The sequence below is a fragment of the Phoxinus phoxinus genome (assembly GCF_949152265.1).
Source record: "Phoxinus phoxinus genome assembly, chromosome: 8".
NCBI lineage: Eukaryota > Metazoa > Chordata > Actinopteri > Cypriniformes > Leuciscidae > Phoxinus > Phoxinus phoxinus.
Window position 1 is genome coordinate 23,154,414 of NC_136883.1, and position 20,036 is coordinate 23,174,449.

Sequence of the window (20,036 nt, forward strand, 5' to 3'; positions counted from 1 at the left end):
GTTTAAAAAAAAAAGGAGAAAGAGATTATCCTACTGCTCACAAAACATTCACTAGGCTTAAGATATATAACCAGATTAGATGGAAAGGATCTCAAGCTGACTAGCTGAAGTTATTAGTTCAATTAGTTAATTTTTCTGATGTACAGTAATCAACAGAATGTCACAGCGAAAGCGCTTTAGTGTCACATTGACAAAAAAGAAAATCAAATGAAGTTATGATGAATATGATGAATTAAGTATTGAGAATTAAGTCATGATGTTTTGAAAACAGGCCTTTTATGAGAATAAAAAGTCAAGACTAAAGTCATAGCATTATGATATTTAAGTCAGTGCATTATTGGATTATGGTCATAATATTATGAGAATAAAGTCATAAAGAAACATCAAAGTGAAGTGGAGTCGACCACCGGTTGCTATTTCAGACTGCACAAAACAGGCAATTTCCTGAATGTCTGCCTGGCTCTTTCTCCTGAATAAATTCGATTTCCTACATAACTGCTGCAGTGTCCTCATACTAATGATAACTTGGTGCTGATGCAGCAAAAGACCAAGGATTTCTTAGTTGCTAAATCCTACAGTATGATTTAACTAAATGCACCACATCCGCTCTTGCATCAATGAAGCTGCAGCCTCTGTCTGCACCATATTCCTATTGTAGCAGTTTATTATAATACTGTGGTTGTTTTCTCTAAAGATTTCTGTTTTATTTACACAATATTATGCATTTAAAATTTTTGCTTTTATTCTCATAACATTGTCTTAAAAGCAACATGTGTTTGTTGTACACAGGTGTGTCAGTGTTTCCCATTGGACTGGGTAACCAATATGACCAAACTGAACTGAGCACGCTCGCGGGTCCACACGCTCAGGATAACATTATCCGGCTGAGCAGCACAGAGTACCTGCTCGCCATGGCTGCACTCGACCAATCATTCACCGACAAACTCTGCCGAGGTGAGACTCGACGTGAACACATAACACAATAAAACAGGACTACTGTAGCAATTTGATTAGAATGATAATGATGATGACGATGATGTCCCTCAGCGGGTCCTCCTGGAGTGTGTGTGGATGATGAAGGGAATGAACGGAAGGTGAGCTGTTTTTTAGTAGGATGCAAAATCCCCTTCAGGCCATCAAACTTCCATTAAAGGCCTCGACTTTCTCATTTCTAATTTCCTTCCATACAACCTCTTGATCTGATGCAGACTTTCCGAGAATTCAAATCCATTTAATTGGATCTCAGGATCCATAATCAATTTTACTGGATCAGGCATTCTGGGCCAATAACTAACAATAAGATTGAGCTGCTCATTAACAGATCCTTTAATCTAAGGCCAGAAACATATTCTATGCAAGTGAGCAAACATGAATGCTTGGCCAATGCATTACAAGCATGCTTAAGGAACATGCATTTTTGGGTGACAATGGCAGTTAAACACTGAACTTAAGGGGGCGATAGAGTTACATTGAAATGTGTGAGCCATTAAAACAGGATGCGGTGTGTTTTAGACAGCCATACATGCCATTAATTGAACTTGCTCATCTCTTCAAATTGTTGCTCTGCCATGGCAAAATGATCAATGAGAATGAAAAAAAAATTGAAGACATTTTACTTGCATAGTGTATGTTTTGTCTACCTAGGACTGCACGATTTGGGGGGGAAATCTACTGTAATTGTGATTTTTCTGAAATTGCGATTGCAATTTAAAATGCTATAAAAAGAACTCCACGATTGATGTGCTTGTTTTTTTGGGCTGCACAATTTGGCCAAAAAAAATCTGTGATTATATATCAATATGATCTTCTTATTTTTATTATTATGATTATTATAAATAAATTAAAGTATTAAAATAAGTAGTATAACTTATGTAACATTTCACTGTAAAATAAAAAACTGATATTTAAGAAATTATATATATTTTATATAATTTTATTGGTAACACTTTACAATAAGGTTGATTAGTTAACTACATTAGTTAGCATGAACTAATAATGAACTGCACTTATACAGCATTTATTAATTGTTAATGTTAATTTGAACATTTACTAATACTAATACTTATTAACTAACGTTAACAACGATTAAAAAATACAGTAACAAACGTATTGCTCATGGTTAGTTATTGTTAGTTAATACATTAACTAATGTTAGCTAATGAACCTTATCATAAAGTGTTACCATTCACAATACACAATACTAATATTTATAAATGCGTTCATTTTTCATTTTTTTAAACGTTAAATCATCAAGCTTTTATTTTAGTGGAAAACCACAGGGAGCTTCTCTTTTGTTGACAACAGTAGGATTATAAATGTTTCTTATTTCAAGTTTGGGAAGATAGTCGGCACATGTTGCGTTTCCAAGCGACTCACACTCAGAGCAGAGATGAGACGAGAGATGAGGTCATGTGGAGCAGCATTTACTGCTAACTTTCAAGTGCAGACTAACAAAGGCTCCTGGAGTTCTGGTTTGTGCGTCAAAATAACTATTCTGACTATTTCTGTCCATCAGCCTGGTGAGACATGGTTGTTGTCAGATGGCTGTCACTCAGTGCTGTGCAACCCATCAGGCACAGTAACGGTGCAGAGCCACCGCATCAACTGTGAGAAGATGGAGCCTCCCGTCTGCAAAAGCAGCCTTCCGGCCCTCCGCTACAATCACACCTGCGGCTGTACCTGGACCTGCCCCTGTATGAACACACACCCCTGATTATGCAACAACCAACACATTAAAGAGGACCTATTATGACCTTTTTCAAAGTCTTGATTTTGGGGTCTACTAGAGTAGGTTTTCATACTTAAATGTTCAAAAAACACATTCTTTTTCACATATTTTACATTTTTGCAGCACCTCTCTTCCCAGTCTGTCAGAAACGCTCTGTTTGATTCGCTTTCAAAAAGTGGGTGTGTTCTGATTGGTTGGCTGGACCAGTATGTTGTGATTGGCTGTTTTGGAAATGTTTAAACGCACTACTAACGCAACTCAACCAGGCCTCACGCCCTTTATTTTGCATATGAATTGGGGCAGGAATTATTTAAATGAGGAATTTTAGATGTGTTCATTCTCAAAAGAAAACTCAAGACTACAATGAATGCGTTTCAGAAACTGTGCTTTCTGATATAGATAATGGGCCCTATCTTGCACCCAGCGCAATTGACTTTGAACACCGACGCATGTATCATTCCTATTTTGCACCCGCGCACAGCGGACTTTTCCCTCCACAGACGCACGTCGGTAAATTAGGGAATGAACTTGCGCTCGCGGGGGCGGTTCGGCGCAAAGAGGAAGCGTGTTCCGGCGCAAAACTTCCCTGGTGCTATTTTCCAGTTTTAGAAAGCAATTGCGCCACTGACCAGGAAAAAAACAGTCTAAAGACAGTTGCGCGTTAGTGATATGGTATTTTAAGGGCGCGTGCTCTGCCATAATGTAGCGTGTTAACGCGCATCCACTTTGATTCTCTAATAATTATAAACGGACGCAGCAGTTTTCATTTTTGCAAATCATACATTATTACAAGGAAAAATATTAACACACGAGGGAAATCATTGTTGTGTCCGTGAAGATGTGAAAAAGATCGATCTAGATAAAAAAAAGAAAAAATCTAGATTAGGCTACACATTTACCCAAATTATACGCCTGTTTAACCGTAGCTGATTTGGGTGGTTTTCTCCCATCATCCCCGATGTCACTTCTCTGTGTTTTACGGTCCTGGCGAGAACGTCGGTCTCTTTGGCTGTAAACTGCTCCTGGCATGCGCTGGCAAATCCGCCGTTATAATAGCGATCCGCCATGGAACAAGCGCGCCTGCTCTTAAAGGGAATGTGAGAGGATTCTCTCTGATTGGTTTATTTCACGTTACGCCCAAACCACACCTATGAATAATGAAGCTACTTCAGATCAACCCCTATTAGATTTGCGCCAGGCGCAAGAGTCATTTATCCCGCCGGGAAAATAGCAACAGCGCCGGGATCCGCCCACAAAGTTACTTGCGCTTTGCGCTTTGACACTTGCGTTTCAGATCGTTAAAATAGGGCCCAATAACTCCCTTTGGAATGACTTTGTGCTTTGTAACTTCACAGACCTTTTGCTGCTCAAACAGCAACATTACACACTAAAGAAAGTTGAAAATGATTTAAAAAAGCATAATAGGTCCTCATTTTAGGTAATTTTTATTCAAACTTGGATTAAATTAGCAAAATAGCACTTTATTTCCGAGATAATACTATATTAAACATGCAATGTGATGAGGCCAAGTGAAAACAATTTAGCGTTATACTGTTTAAAACGTTGCATAATGCATTGTTTTACAAAACCTGTAAACTTTTAACTTCAACATGCTTACTTTATTTCCCCAGGTAGTTGCATGGGCAGCTCCACTAGCCATGTTGTGTCATTTTCGGGGGCGGCTCTGAAGCTAAGAGCCGCTTGCTCCTATTTGCTACTTCGCTCAGGAGGGGCGGAGCTTGTGCTGCATGCGGCTGCCTGTCGAAGCTCGCCCAATCAGATCTGCATGAAGAGCCTGGAGCTGAAGGAGAGCGGGACAAGTGTGGTGCTACAGGATGACATGAAGGTAGATGCACTTGAAAAGCATGCACAGTGAAACAGCTAACCAAGTTAGCAAGGAGAATCAACATGTTCTCTATATTTCAGGTGACTGTGGGCGGTGTGTTTACCGCAGTCCCATTCAGAATTCAGGGAGTCACTGTGACACAAATTGGTGCTATATTACACCAGCTGAGATCAGAGCAGCATGGCTTCACACTCACCTTCACTCCCCACAGCAATGAGTTCATGATCAACATGGACATCTCCATGAAACCTAACACCACTGGCGTATGTGGTAAATACAGTTCCTTTTTGCTTACGTCTTTAATTTTTGAGCTGGATTGCTGATGAGAGTTTTACTTTGATTTATTTTGTGGTATTAAAAATTAATTTTTAAATTCCAATCCAGTCCTTGAAAGTGATTTAAGGCAGCAATCAGGATGCAAAATTGGCAAAATTTAAAGAATGAGACTTATGAAATGGTTATGAAATTAAATTCAGAAAAGTTTATATAACTGCTCTATGGGTTTTAACATTTGTTAATACACTTTATTTATTTATTCATAATTCATAAACATATGGAGTATTCCCATCAGATAATATTAACATTAGACAATATTAATAATCAATCTAATGCCGTCTATAGAAATGTGTATTTAGTATAGTCATTAGTTAAATGTTAATTTATTTAGAATTGTGTGTGTGCGTGTGTATATATATATATATACCATACCGTATATATACAGCAGTTGTGGTCAGAATGATTGGCACCCCTGGTAAATATGATCAGATGGCTGTAAAAAATAAATCTGCATTGTTTATCCTTTTGATCTTTCATTAAAAAAAAATGTTTTTTGAGGAAGGTCAATATTTACTTATAGATAAGTTATCTGGTTGTATGGCAACATTTAAATCTGTTTTTGTTTTTCTTTTAACTCGGTTAAGTATAAAGTTAAATGCAAACAGTTGAGAAATATAGCAGGAAATAAAAGGGCATAATTTGGGCAAAATATGATGAATTGCAGTTCCTCTTCCGTCTAGACCGTCAGTCTAATTCAAGCTCCAGTTCAACATCTTGTGGGGTGTGTAAAGTAACTTGTCCATCTCTCTGCAGGTTCCTGCTCTGATGAGCAGACAGGTCTAGTGTTATCTGACGGCAGTGTGACCACAGACCCTGACGTGTACCTGAAGGGATGGGCTCTGGGCGAGTGTGTCCAGCATGTGGAGGTTGAGTCGTGTGCTGCTGGTGTGGCGAAGGGCTGTGATGTGTTAAGTTCTGAGGTGTTCAGCCGCTGTCACGCGCTGGTTCCTTTGCAGGACTATGTGCAGATCTGTCAGAGAGTGGCCTGCCAGCCTAATGCGGTGTGTGACCTTGTTACCGCCTACAGCACAGTGTGCCGTCAACAGGGAGTGTGTGTGGACTGGAGGACGCCCACCCTCTGCCGTGAGTCTTCTGTGATTAATGAGTCATGAAGTGAAGCGTGTTGCGACCCTCTCAGATCAGTGGCTCTAGGCCTGTGAGGTGGTGGTACTTTGATCAATGTGCCTGAGAAAGAGAACAAACAGGAATTACACCAGGTCTGTGTGCAGTCATAAAAGTCTGAAGCCTGAAAGAAAGTTTAATGTGGGAGCTACAGATCTAGTAGCTGGTATTAAAGGAATAGATCAACCCGAAAATGAAATCTATTGCATTATTGCATATCACCCTTATGTCATTCCAAACCGGTATTCTGTTATTACCACAAAAGGAGACATATTTACACATCTCTTGACCAAACTTCAAAAACGATAATACAACACCATATAAATACTATCTTGTGAGCTATAGGGCCCTATCTTGCACCCAGCGCAATTGACTTTGTACACCGACGCATGTATCATTCCTATTTTGCACCCGCACACAGCGGACTTTTCCCTCCACAGATGCACGTCGGTAAATTAAGGAATATATTTGCCCATTATGTAGCGTGTGAACAACACGCATACACTTTGATTCTCTAATCTAAACGGACGCAGCAGTTTTAATTTTTGCAAATCCTACATTATTACGAGGAAAAATATTAACACACGAGGGAAATCATTGTTGTGTCCGTGAAGATGTGAAAAAATAGGCATAAATCTAGCAACACATTTACCCAAATTATTATACGCCTGTTTAACCAAAGCTTATTTGGGTGGGTTTCTCCCATCCTCATACAATGTCACTTCTCTGTCTTTTACGGCGCTGACGAGAACGTCGGTCTCCTCGGCTGTGAACCGCTCCTGGTGTGCGCCGGCAAATCCACCGTTATAATAGCAATCCGCCATGGAACAAATGCGCCTGCTCTTAAAGGGAATGTGAGAGGACGCTCTGATTGGTTTATTTCACGTTACGCCCAAACCACACCTATGAATAATGAAGCTAGTTCAGACCAACCCATTTTAGATTTGCGTCGGGCGTAATAGTAATTTATCCCGCCGGTAAAATAGCAACAGCGCCGGGATCCGCCCACAAAGTTACTTGCGTTTCGCGTTTGATACTTGCGTTTCAGATCGTTAAAATAGGGCCCATAGTGTTCTTGACTTCTGTAGTCATACGTTTGTTTTGTGTAAACAAATTTTTTTCCAATTTAGGTCATTAATCACAGATAATATCTACCCCTCTAGCAGTGTTATTGTTTATATATTAATATAGTATTTGTTAATATTTTGAATTAACTTTTATTTTATATTTTTATTTGAGTTCTTTAGCCATGTTATTAGTTTTTTTTTAATGTATATTTAGCTTTATTTTTATAAAAAAAATTCCATGATTTTTAAAAAGTTTTAGTTAACAATAACAATGCTGCTCTTTAGAAGATTATAAAAGAACAAAATATTTGTAATTTTTTTTATAATATACACATATAATTAATCTACGGTGACCGGGAGGAGGGGACATGTTCGGTTCACTTAGTTTTGTCGTGGCTACAACATATAAACTCGTGGGAACGTGTTAATGTTCACGTTGTTGCCACAAGATATTAATTTGTGACCACAAAATAATTTTGTTGAGGAAACGAGATTCCCTCAACAAAATTATCTCGTGGCCAAGATTTATTATCACGTTCCCATTTATTAATATCTTGTGGCAACAACATATTATCACATTCCCACGAGTTTATATGTTGTGGCCACGAAAAACCAAGTGAACCGAACATGTCCCCTCCCGATCACCGTATTAATCAGAAGACTTATTGCTCAACTTCTATGCACAACTTTTCTGGAGTTTTTGTCCTTTTTGTCTCTGAATTGTTGTGGTTTGGCAAAAACCAGATAACATTCTCCCCACGTTATGAAAAACAACATACACGTTTAGGACAACATGAAGATGAGTAAATAATTATCATAATTTGAGATTATAAAAAAAAAAAATCGAAATCCCTGGTTTTATGTTGCACAATTCATCAGTGTACATTATTCTAAAAAAAAAAAGTTTTCATAAAAATATAATAACTTCCTTCACCTCCTTTCCTCCAATTTCCTTACTGCAGATTAAACAATTCACATAAGTCACACGTGTGGGGGAGGGGGGAGATATTAAACAATGACATAAAACAATGTAATCTCCAGATGGACAAAATCAAATCCCACATTATTTTCTACTGTATCCTACTTTTTGCCTTTTCACTCTGATGTTGCATTACATAATTAAATATGATGTGAACTGCATATTGTTAATAATTTTGTGTTAGACACTTAATTGAGATTGAAGTGTAAAATATCTCAATTTCTGTGTGTGTAGCCATGTCATGCTCAGGCTCTATGGAATACGCTGCGTGTCAAACTGGATGTTTGGAGCAGTGCGGCCAAAGCCAGTTCAGTCCTGGTGACATGATGGGTGATGGTTTAATGAAGGGCAATGGATCACTGTGCTTGAACACTCCCACAGAGGGCTGTTTCTGCCCTGAAGGGTCTGTGTTAATGGGAGATACGTGTGTAGGCAAAGAGGCCTGCAGTCAGTGTACGGACCACCATGGGAACCACCATCAGGTATTGAACATCCTTACTTAGTGCCTTTATGATACTGCTATACCACCTTTATAAAACCAATAAGCCTTTGTCAGATCTGTGGAATTGCATACAACAGTCTTGTGATCTTGGTGTGTGTGTGTTTCAGTTTATGGAAAGCTGGAATCCTGAGGACAACCCCTGTCTTCTGTGTGTGTGTCTGGATCAGCAGCGCATCAACTGCACAGCTTTACCCTGCAGCAATGCTAAAGGTAAAGACACAATGTGTACATGTTCTCTCTCACTGTCACTCTCGTCCACTACACGATTATCAGCCCCATTTTTCAAAGTGGTTTCTCAATGTGTGTTGTCATGGCAACTGTTGCTGTGTTACAGCCCCAGAGTGTGGACAATGTGAGGTTTTCCAGGAGAAGATGGGATCCAAGTGCTGCCCTGAATATGAGTGTGGTGAGCTGAGAATACACACAGAATCCACAAATAATGTACATTGTACTCATCAAAATATGTATATATGCTCCTCCATACACACACACATATCATTTCCATTATACAGCCATATAAATCTTAACCTAATGTCTTCTTGTTGATAAAAAAGGCTCATGGATATATTACGCTTTTACTACCCATATACTCACAGGTATGATGACACCTAATGGCAATACTATGATATAGTGTTGTGATGTACTGTGTGTGTTTGTAGTGTGTGATGCAAACTGTAAGCGGCCAGATCCCCCTCTCTGTGATCATGGGCTCAGTGTCGTCCTCACAAACCCTGGAGATTGTCTGCCAGTTTACAAGTGTGGTGAGAGCACATATGCACACATACTCTAGTTCATTTCACATGGATGGTTTTCAATCACGTACACATTGTCAATTCAATGCTCTCTCTCAGTTTGTAAAAAGGATCAGTGTCCTGTGTCAACAAAACCGTCCTGCCCTGCATACAAGAAGCTGTCGGTCAAACCATCAGAGTGCTGCGATTCGTACGGATGTGTGTGCAACTGTCAGAACGTCACCCGCACATGCCCTCCGGGTTACATCACGAATACTAACACCAACGATTGCGGCTGCATAGAGGTCACCTGCACGCCTGATAAGGTTGGCACGCTTTCGCGCTCTCGCTGCGCATGTGTTATTCACTTGACCTTGCAGCTCCATGTCCTGAGGAGTGTACTCTGCAATCAGCGTGTGATTGACTATTTATATGTGCAGGTGTGTGTGGTGGACGCTGTGGTGTACCAGGTGGGCAGCAGGTGGGATGAGAAGTGTAAAACCTGTACCTGCACGGAGCAAACAGACAGACAGACAGGCCTGCACATCGCTCAGTGTGTGGACCCCGTCTGCAACCAGATCTGTCCTCTGGTGCGTCCTACACAACTTAGTTTCAATCTTTTTGGGTTTGAGTAATATTAATTTGTGAATTTTTATGAATTTTATTCAATTTTATGAAAATTGAATGTATTATAATGATCGTATGTTATTTTAAAAAGGACCTATTATGTATGCCCTTTTACTAAGTCTTGATTTTGTTTTTGGGCTCTACTAGAATAGGTTTTCATACTTGAAAAAACACATTATATATTTTTTTTACATTATTGCAGCACCTCTCTTTCCAATATGTCAGTAACGCTCATAGACAGTATATAAAATGGACACAGCGACCCCATAGGTTTCAACTGAGAAAAGTGAAGTCAATTAGAAGCACTCACTTCCTGATGGCTGAGCGTAGTGCGCAGGCTCAAACTGAGCTTGACGACATAGATGTGACGTGAGCAACGTGTCTGACAGTTTTCAGTCTTCTAGTAGATGTGCCGAGAGAAATCTGAATCATTCCCTTCCGAATCTCGCAGAGACGGAGAGCGTGAGCATTAGCTGTCCATGAGCTAGCAGCAGGATCAACTTTATCACTCTCTATGGGCTTCTCCCTTGACTTTATGCCTCCACGTCCTCCCGATTGCTTGCAAGCGTCTCCGCCTCTCTATACGGTAATTTCTCGACTGTACGAGTCAAGTGGTTATGACGCAATCGTTAGCCTATTTTTACAAAAACTGCTTCTACAGGGCCATAACGTAAGATACAAGGTAATGGAGCCTTTTATACATTGTTGTGTTTCTTTAGAAATAATTAATGGACAAATGGAGTCTTTAAACACTTCAGATGTAAAGTTATTCACTGTCAAAGTGACGCCAAAATGAATGGGAGTCAATGGAATGCCAACAGCATCCCCGGGGAAGCTTCGGTTTCCGGCTGATGGATACCCCTTGGTAACGCTCTGTTTAGTTCCTGTCTCTATGAAGCCCCTCCTTCCAAAAAGAGAAATGTGCTCTGAATGGTTGGCTGGACCATTGTGTTGTGATTGGTCAACTGGTTTGAGAAAAATGTCAACCCCTTAACCGCAAGTTTCAACAAACCACTAACACAACTCAAGCAGGCCTCGCACCTTTTTTTCGGATGCTTTGGGCAGGAATTATTTAAAGTCACGAAGTTCATTTAATGTTATGAAAATCAAGGTTTTAATATTTGTTTATGTGGTGTTTTTTTAATGTGCTTTAAGACAAACCAGGAGCAAATTCAACATACATGTCTGTGATTGGTTACATTGCTATGTTTTCACAGGAATACATGTCAATACATATGTCATTGTGATCATCAAAGATGTGATTTAAGGGATAAAATAATTGACTGCAGGAGGACTTTAAATGAGGGATATGTTGATGTGCTTGTAGAAAACTGAAAAGACTATAATCGAGGCGTTTCAAGGCTGTTCAGAAACTGTGCTTACCGATATAGAGAATAACTCCCTTTGGAGTGACTTTGTGACTTCACAGACCTTTTTCATGCTCAAACATTACACACTAAAGAAAGTGTGTAAGAAAGAAATCATAATAGGTCCTCTTTAAAAGACAACATGTAGCAGCATGTACAGTGCATTTAACTTCTGTTTTGTGTACAATATTACACAATATTCTGTTTTGTTTACTGCATGAATATTCATTGGGGCTTGAGTTCAGGCTATGATATTTTAAGGTATTTTTTACTAAGGCATCCATAATTATCACTCATACTCAAAGAAGGGATCTGAAGTAACTCCTCACCTCAAGTATTACATTTGTATGCACTTATTCAGCACTGAATGACGTCAATCCAATCCAACGTCCCCTTAAAGTCGGGATGAAATGAAAGAAGAGACAGATCTTTTCTTCTGTATTAAGATGTACATCTGAGTGAAATGGGTTATCATAAAAAATAAGAAAAGCAAAAAAATTAGGGCAGGTTCTATCCATCAGTTTTTGATTCTTGTATGAACATAAAAACGTGCATTTAGAAAATGCGACTTTAATGCAAGCCATCAACTTTGTGAATATCTTGGTAACAACCCAGGCAGCGATTTCCAGAGAAAAAAATCTGGGAACAATAGTATTGTGCTTCTTTTAAATCAGACAAAATACTATATATTTTCAAGCTGGTCCAGCTAACACATATGCGCATTAAAGAGTAAACAAACAGTTGATACATCTATGAGAAAGGCAATTGGCTCTTAGCAAGGCAGGACTACAGCCACCATATTGATTATTATAATTTATCCTATTCATTTCTATACAAGTGGACTATTTTGCCTTATAATGTCTTTGTGAATACCTCAAATTATGCAACATGTTGAGCAGGTGTGCTATTACTCTTCTCAAATTTACTATTGTCTCTTGATGGATAAAGCAGGCAAAATAACTCCATATACCATTATATCTAGTGACCAGAATATGATTGTGGCTCTTTTGATTTGGGTGAGAAATCAAACACTTGGCAACCACCAAGAACACAGCAACAGCATTTTTTTTTTTTATTAATAAAAATCTACTTTATATAATTTCCTTCACCCCTGCAGTCTCTTTGTCATGTTAACAAAAAGGAACCTATTTAAAAGTGTAATTTTTTTCAAAATTACATTCTGATAAAACGAATACGTTTTCCCATACAATAACATGCAGTGATGAATCATGACATTTATAGCAAAGTCAAAATGATTATGATTTCACATTGATTTTGTATATGCAGGGAACCACATACTCACATTCAGAAAGCGAGTGCTGCGGTCACTGCCGTAAATCCAGCTGTGTGGAAGGAGGCTATTTGAGACAGGCGAGTATTTCAAATCTTTTTCCTTCTACTCTCTGCTTGTGTTTGAATGCGCTGTGATCTGAAATAAATCTTTGACTTCACATGTGTGCAGGTGGGAGAGCAGTGGGTGTCTCCGCACGACAGATGTGTGTGGAGCGAATGTGTACAGGTCAACGAGGAAGTGTTCATCCAGCATACAAACGCGTCCTGCAACCTCATGGACACGCCAACCTGTCCACTGGGCACAGAGCTCCAGTGCAATACAGTAGATGACTGCTGCCCGACCTGCCACTGCGGTACAGACACCCTCTCTTCCACATACAGTCCAAAATTACCACACCTGCCAATGATAGATGAACTGATCAAATATTTATGATATTATATTTATGCAATTATTTAAGTGGTTTTCCTTTGGATATTTGTGACAAACAATGCAAATTATTAGAAATGTGTCTTTATGTGTGGTCACATTTGCCATTGTTTTGCAAATGTTTGAGGGTGAAATCCAGGCATTTCAATATGAATCCACAAACCAACTGTTTGGTTTGGAAGTGACGATATATCGGCCACTATATCAGTATCGGACGATTTATGTTCATTTTTATTGTTATTGTTATCAACCCGATAAGAACATTTGGCCGATATATTAAAGCCGATAAATAATGTTTTCATTCAGCTGAGACACTTCAGATGCGCATTGTTCGCCATGATGTTTTTGAATTGTTTTAAATATGATTGAAATCACTTTGAAAAGAAAAATACGATTAAGTGCAACATGCGCAGCCCAGGTCTGTTATATAGGCTGCATTAAGTTATAATGAGAACATTATTATAATTGTGTGCTTGGGACATGGTGATACTTTTGTTTTTGTAATCAGGCAAATAAAAATTTGGATTTAGATTTATTGGCCAATATATCGATGATCGGCTTTTTTCAAATTTAAAGAGTTATCGGTATCGGTCAAAATGTTCTTATCGGTGCATCCCTAAAAGTGACTTCTGTGTGAGCTGCGCTTCATACATCGCTACACTATTGACATTAGACAATGGATCTTTTTTGCCTGTGAAATTTCACCAACATTTTGCCAATTGGACCACACTTTTAAAAGGAAAGAACACTTCAAGACAGGATTAAATCTTTGCCATAATCTATCACTATTCATGTAGGTGAGTGTTACGTGATGATCTAAATCTTTATATAGGTGGCAACAATGAAATATTCACAACTGGTTTACATCGATAAATAAAAGCCAATATTGGATATATCAAATTTAAATTGAATTAATATAAACACTATAAATAGCAAAGGCAAACTTATTGTAGAAATTAAAATACCGGTAATCACAATAACAATAAAACTTCAATAAATAAATAACATTACATACAATAATTTAACAATATTTTTCTTGCAATGATATAAAAAATATAGCTATATATAGCTGATATTTAATACAATTTCGAACATTTCCTAAGAGAAGTCTTAAGAAAAAATGCATTAAGGAAATGTCTGAATAAAACTGTTCTTAATATGTATATAATATATTATATTTATATGAAGTAGTTTTATTTACTTGCCAAATCCATTTTTACTCCCATTCGGTGCTTGAAGTGTTAATTTTGAACCCTGCTCGTTCACTGCTGGTCTCTGTGATTTTTTTTTTCCTTAGACATTAATGCCTTTTTTCCCTCTCTGCAGTCCCAATGAATGCCTGCGTGCTGAATCAAACTGTTATTGCGGTAAAGACGTTGACTTAACATACAGAATACTAATGTGCCGTGTGCAGATGTCTTGGTGCATAACAGATTGACTTTGGGGTGTCTTGCTCTGTGTGTGCGAGTAGGCTGGAGAGCGAGTGATGCTGGATGTGTGCACGCACTGCGAGTGTGTGGGAGATAAGAGGAGTTATCGGCTCTCTTGCAGAAAGATGAGCTGCTCCCCCTGCTCAGAGGTAAAACCCTCACTCTGGAGATTATTAAAGGGATAGTTTACCCCAAAAAATTACAATTCTGCCAGCATTTACTTACCCTCATGTCGTTAAATTACATTCTTTCTTCCATGAAGCACAAAAGCAGATGTTTTGCACATGTATGGAGACGTCCAAGCTGCTTTGGTGTGCAATGAAAATACAACAAAAAGGCAGCATAGTTTAAAAAGCTCCTTATGTAAATCTCATTCACCTGGTTTAATGTCATTATTGTGTGTCATGATCTCTGATCTGTCACATTTGAATATGCAAATAAGATGAGAAAGACACTAGGATGAGTAAATGATGGAGAATCTTAATTTCTAAGTATATGGAGCCTTACAATTACAGTTAGCCCTAAATATATGAGTAAAGTTATATATGTGTTTTGTTTTGTAGGGATATACACTGGAGCCAATACCTAATGCTTGCTGCGGTCGCTGTGTAGCAACTGCTTGTAGCATCCGACGACCTGATGGACAACTGGTCACTCTGAAAGTAATAAATATGTGCAGACATGAGTCAATGTCACAAACTGTAGCCAGTGTAGTCAGTGTGGAAGACGCAGGTTTGAATCTCACTTCTCTATAGTCAATAAGTACCCCTATGTGTCCCTGAAAATGGTTAAAATGGCCAAAACAAGAAATCAGTCATATGTTTTGCCAGTTTGAGATCCGTTTTGTTTAGAATAATTGTTTTAACCATTTCGAAGGCACCCATGAACTATATACACAACGGTTTAAAAAAACAAACAAATTAATTAAAGCTTTCTTCAGCAAAGACCCATTAAATTGATCAAAAGTGACAGTAAAGACATTTATAATGTTACAAAATATATCTAATACAAATATTTGCTGTTCTTATGAACTTTCTATTCAAAGAATCCTGAAACAAATGAATCATGGTTTACACAAAAATATTAAGCAACTGTTTTCTACATTGCTTATAATAAGAAATGTTTCTTGAGCAGCAAATCAGCATATTAGAATGATTTCTGAAGGATCATGTGACATTGATGGATGGAGTAATGATGCTGAAAATTCAGCCTTGCCATCACAGGAATAAGAATGAAAATTATAAATGTATTTAGCAATTTTACTGTTTTATTATTAAATAACTGCAGTCTTAGTGAGCATAAGAGACTTCTTTCAAATCGTTAAAAAATCCTACCAACCCCAAACTTTTGAATGCTAGTGTATATAAGGCCATTGTTTATGATTCCATGAAGAAAACTACAGGATTATCAAACTAGAAAGTGAATCTACAGGCTAAATAAAAAAATAAACTATTAATGCTTGAGGAGTCATATGAAACTAGACCCCCGGTAGTATGAGACATCTTGCTGTAAATGCTTCTACTGATTTTCAGATCGTGTCATAAATGTACATATGTGTGTGTTCAGGCAAATACAACTCGGACAGACGGATGCACTAAACACACATGCAGTGTGAATAAGGATGAAGAACTGGTGCTGGAGACTCTAGTGACAACATGCCCTCCGTTTGACCGCAAACGCTGTCTGGAGCATGGGGTACACACACACACACACACACACACACACACGCACACACACGTTTGTTTCACTATATTACTGAGGACATTGGATAGACTTCCATTGATTTCATATCAGGTTAATGATATTTACTATCACCTAAACCAATCCCTACTCCTAAACAAACCTATCACAGAAACATGTGTAAAACACTAGATTTAAATAAAGCCGATTTATAAGCCTTTTCAACTGGACCAGTAACGTGTCCTTACTAGTCGGTTGTCATAATATTTTACTGTATAAGTGAGGACATTTGGCCTTCACGAGTATAGCTAAACCTGTACGCACACACACACTTTATAACTTAACAGTCACATTTTTTCAATGAAAAGGTTCATTTCACTCAAATATTACTGAAAGTTATTTTCACTTAAAAGATATGTGAACTCAGTAACTGATTAAATTGAGCAGAACTCAAACTGAATGAGATAAAGCAGACTCATAGGTCCCAGCATGCTTTGCTTTAAACTCTGTAAGGAGAGTAAATGTTGAAATTAAATGTTATTTTATGTGTTTTTGCACATTATTAATACAGAGTGATATCGGTTAGTGTTTAATATTCTGTTATGTTGTGCTGTAGGTAGCAACCAACTGCAAGAGGGTTAAGTGAATGTTTCTAAATGGTGTCTAGTTTAACTGTATATTAGGAAGTATTCTCCAATGTAATAAGTTCACACAGTACTCATTGGTTTCTAATCTTAAATGGATAGAGGCAATTGGTTTCCTCGAATGAAATGAGTTATCCTGACGATTGGGTTTTACAGTGTAGTAGAACATTATTAAACGATCAAATCAAAAACCTGATTCGTTTAGTCATAATCTACCAAACCCTAAACACCAATCCAGGAATATATGTATTGTGTTGCACAGTGATAAAAGTAAAACTACGTATCCTTTATCCACAGGGTAAGATAAGCCAGATTGAAAACACCTGCTGTGAGATGTGTAAGTCTAAACACCAGAACATCCGGGGCTTGCGTTTCCCAAAAGTATCTTAAGCCTAAGTAGATTGTAGAACCATTCCCATCAATGGTGTCTACAATCAACTTAGCTCACGGTGCCTTTGGGAAACGCAGCCCTGCTCAGTTTATAAACTCCATCCGTCTGATCTGAACTTGACGTGTGCATTTTGTTAAATGTCTGTTTAGGTACCGAGCCAGAGTGCAGAAGAACTGTGGGTCTTCTGAATTACATCAGGGTGGACGACTGCCAATCAGAAGAGAAGATAGAACTCACTTACTGCGAGGCGAGTCGATGCACTTTAATATATTCTACCATATTCTACCCAAGTCTCAACAATATCATATAATTTATCCCGTCTGTCTTTCTCTCTCACCCACAGGGAAAGTGTAGCAGCAAGTCTGTGTATTCTCTGGACAAGCACAAGGTTGAGAGCGAGTGTGTGTGTTGCTCAGCTACAGGCACCGTGCCCATGAATGTTTCCCTACACTGCGCTAACGGCACGCGAACACACCACCAAGTCCTCGCTGTCACTGGCTGTGACTGCATGTCGCACGCCTGTCCCACCGACTGAGAACAGACACGCAAATCTGATAAAATAACATTCAAGTGAAAAACTGCTACAATACACTTTCATATATGCATCTACAACGGATATAATGCTCAGTGGATTTTCTAACAACTGATTCACTGATAATCGAGCACTTTCTCATAAATTTCAGTTTGTATTTCAACGTATAAAGGACACATCATTAATCAATGAACAATAATCTCAGATTGCTATTGCCATTTTGCCACTAAACAATCTGTCCATACAAATATATAATTTTCTATGAATAACTATTATATGTGGTTGTTGTTTATGGCTGTTTATTAGACTAAACTACAATAAAGAGCAAGGCTAAACAAGTACTTAGCTTGGACCACTCGGTGGTGCTCTGGACACTTGAACCCATTTGTGTGAGAGTGATGGTGAGCATGGAGAATACTGATCTGTCAATTAGTTGCGAAGGGTGCAATTCACACATCTGGAGGACATCAGAGATGTCCACATTAAAGACTTGTTACTCACTTCTCATCCTCGTGAAATATTGAGTATAATAAGGTAGAACTATTTCTAGAATTTCTCTTTCAACACATTTTCATATGAAATATTGACATGGCATTCACATATTCTAAAAGGTATCTGATTAAAATTCGTAAAGTTAGTAACCAAATGAAAACACAAATAAATTGTTTTGTGCAGAAAAGGATTCATCCCAATTCCAGCTGCCATGACCTTCACAATAATTGATAAAATCATCTGGAAATCGTGTCAGAAAGTATGTTTAATAAACCCAGTGAGTCACGAATTATTATGATGTGTTTTGAAGGTAATTTTTGAAAGTGCATGACTGATACATGCATTCTCTGATGGGAATTACTTAGCACTCATTGTGCACAACAGCAGATATTGACTACAATAATATTGATCAGTTTGCTCAAATCGCTGTCTAAATGATTGCTTTAGTTTTCTCATTAAAGGGCGGCCATCTAATGTTCTCTCGTAAATTAATTTAATAAACAATGTAAAGTGTGCTAAGGATAGGGTAGTGGCTAGTGGTTGTTTAATGGTGAAGTCTCTGAGGTTTAGTTCTGTTAAGAAATGACCCAAGAAACCCACTGTGCTCTTAAAAAACACACACATAACCCCAGGTTTATCCAAGAAGACAATATGCTACAAATCAGTTTGGATATAAAAAGGTTATACTGACCCAGTTGAAATGTCAAAAACAACCTTAAAAAAGCAACCTTGTTGCCTTAAAATTTTTAGTTCGTTGTAATTAAAATTTTTAGTTAATACAATGAAGAAGAATGGTTTAATAAACTCAAAATAGTATGTTATCTTCACACATCGAAGTTGATTTGACAATCAACTTCGATGTCATGAAAATATTTTTTTTACAGTGTACGTCATGATACGTGTCATAAAAGTAGTCAATTTTTCATATTCCATGTCTTCCCCTACAGCGCTCAAATCTTATTTGCATAATTCTAATGTGGCACATTACGAACTGCCACGCGTCAGTTCCCACGTGTTCCCTAGCAAAAGCAGTACCTATGTTAAACAAGTATGTATGAATATGCAGTATTCAAACAGTTCCGCTGATTCTGAAGTATGCACCCATCGTAATAATATACGAGCTGAGGATCTGTCTGATTTAAAAAGTTGAGCCGCTTGTTTTTTCTTTCTTTCTCCTCAGTAGTGCAAACTGGTGTAAATGCAAATCCTTGTGATTAAACGGTACTTAAGTAAATTATGCTCACGGTTGGTGGTAGTAGCCTACATGAAAAGTCTGCCAATGAAAGAACCAAAGATGGGATGGCGGATATTCGAACGAACCTTTGATTTCACTTACAATTGCAAGTACAATTTGAAACACCAATAACTACATGAGTAAAGATACAATTAAATTACGCCAATCATCGGTCGAGAAATCACACAGAAGTTTCTACAGAAATTTGGTCGCAGCAAGTATGTGAATGGGGCATGGGGGCATATAAGTCGCCGCCTAATAACTTACTGAACGAATCAGTTAACGGATCCTAACGATTCTGTTGGAAGTGTTTGAGGCGGCAAACATGCCATTTGTGTTTAATTTAAGAAAGTTATTAAGGTTTGAAACAACATGAGGTAAGTAAATGATGTCAGAACTTTAATTCTTGGGTGAACTAGGCTATAATTGGAAATACATTTATTTCTTATTTAATTGTTGATCATAAATATTCAGTTGATCATATTCATCATGAGGCATATCGGTTTTTGCATGCTAAATTGGATTTGCATTCTTGTATTTAGAGTTCGTGTGTAAGAGTTACAGAGTGTGTGTCTGAGGGGGAGGGGGGAGTGTCGGCTGTCACCGTT

General features: G+C 38.1%; 1 protein-coding gene across 1 annotated transcript in view; it reads left to right on the top strand.

Annotated features, from left to right (window-relative positions):
* The window catches only part of vwf (von Willebrand factor), a 38,880-nt gene extending 20,909 nt beyond the window's left edge, over positions 1–17,971 (top strand). The window contains exons 32-52 of the mRNA XM_079620505.1: positions 790–954; positions 1,048–1,094; positions 2,516–2,693; positions 4,360–4,574; positions 4,655–4,844; positions 5,664–5,993; positions 8,313–8,560; positions 8,688–8,790; positions 8,915–8,986; positions 9,240–9,341; positions 9,432–9,637; positions 9,752–9,901; positions 12,593–12,676; positions 12,768–12,951; positions 14,352–14,392; positions 14,497–14,604; positions 15,019–15,117; positions 16,022–16,150; positions 17,077–17,116; positions 17,320–17,417; positions 17,514–17,971. Coding sequence (XP_079476631.1) covers positions 790–954; positions 1,048–1,094; positions 2,516–2,693; positions 4,360–4,574; positions 4,655–4,844; positions 5,664–5,993; positions 8,313–8,560; positions 8,688–8,790; positions 8,915–8,986; positions 9,240–9,341; positions 9,432–9,637; positions 9,752–9,901; positions 12,593–12,676; positions 12,768–12,951; positions 14,352–14,392; positions 14,497–14,604; positions 15,019–15,117; positions 16,022–16,150; positions 17,077–17,116; positions 17,320–17,417; positions 17,514–17,705 — 2,981 coding nt within the window. The 3' untranslated portion in view covers positions 17,706–17,971. The remainder of the gene's footprint in view (positions 1–789; positions 955–1,047; positions 1,095–2,515; positions 2,694–4,359; positions 4,575–4,654; positions 4,845–5,663; positions 5,994–8,312; positions 8,561–8,687; positions 8,791–8,914; positions 8,987–9,239; positions 9,342–9,431; positions 9,638–9,751; positions 9,902–12,592; positions 12,677–12,767; positions 12,952–14,351; positions 14,393–14,496; positions 14,605–15,018; positions 15,118–16,021; positions 16,151–17,076; positions 17,117–17,319; positions 17,418–17,513) is intronic.
* The last annotated feature ends 2,065 nt before the right edge of the window (positions 17,972–20,036 follow it).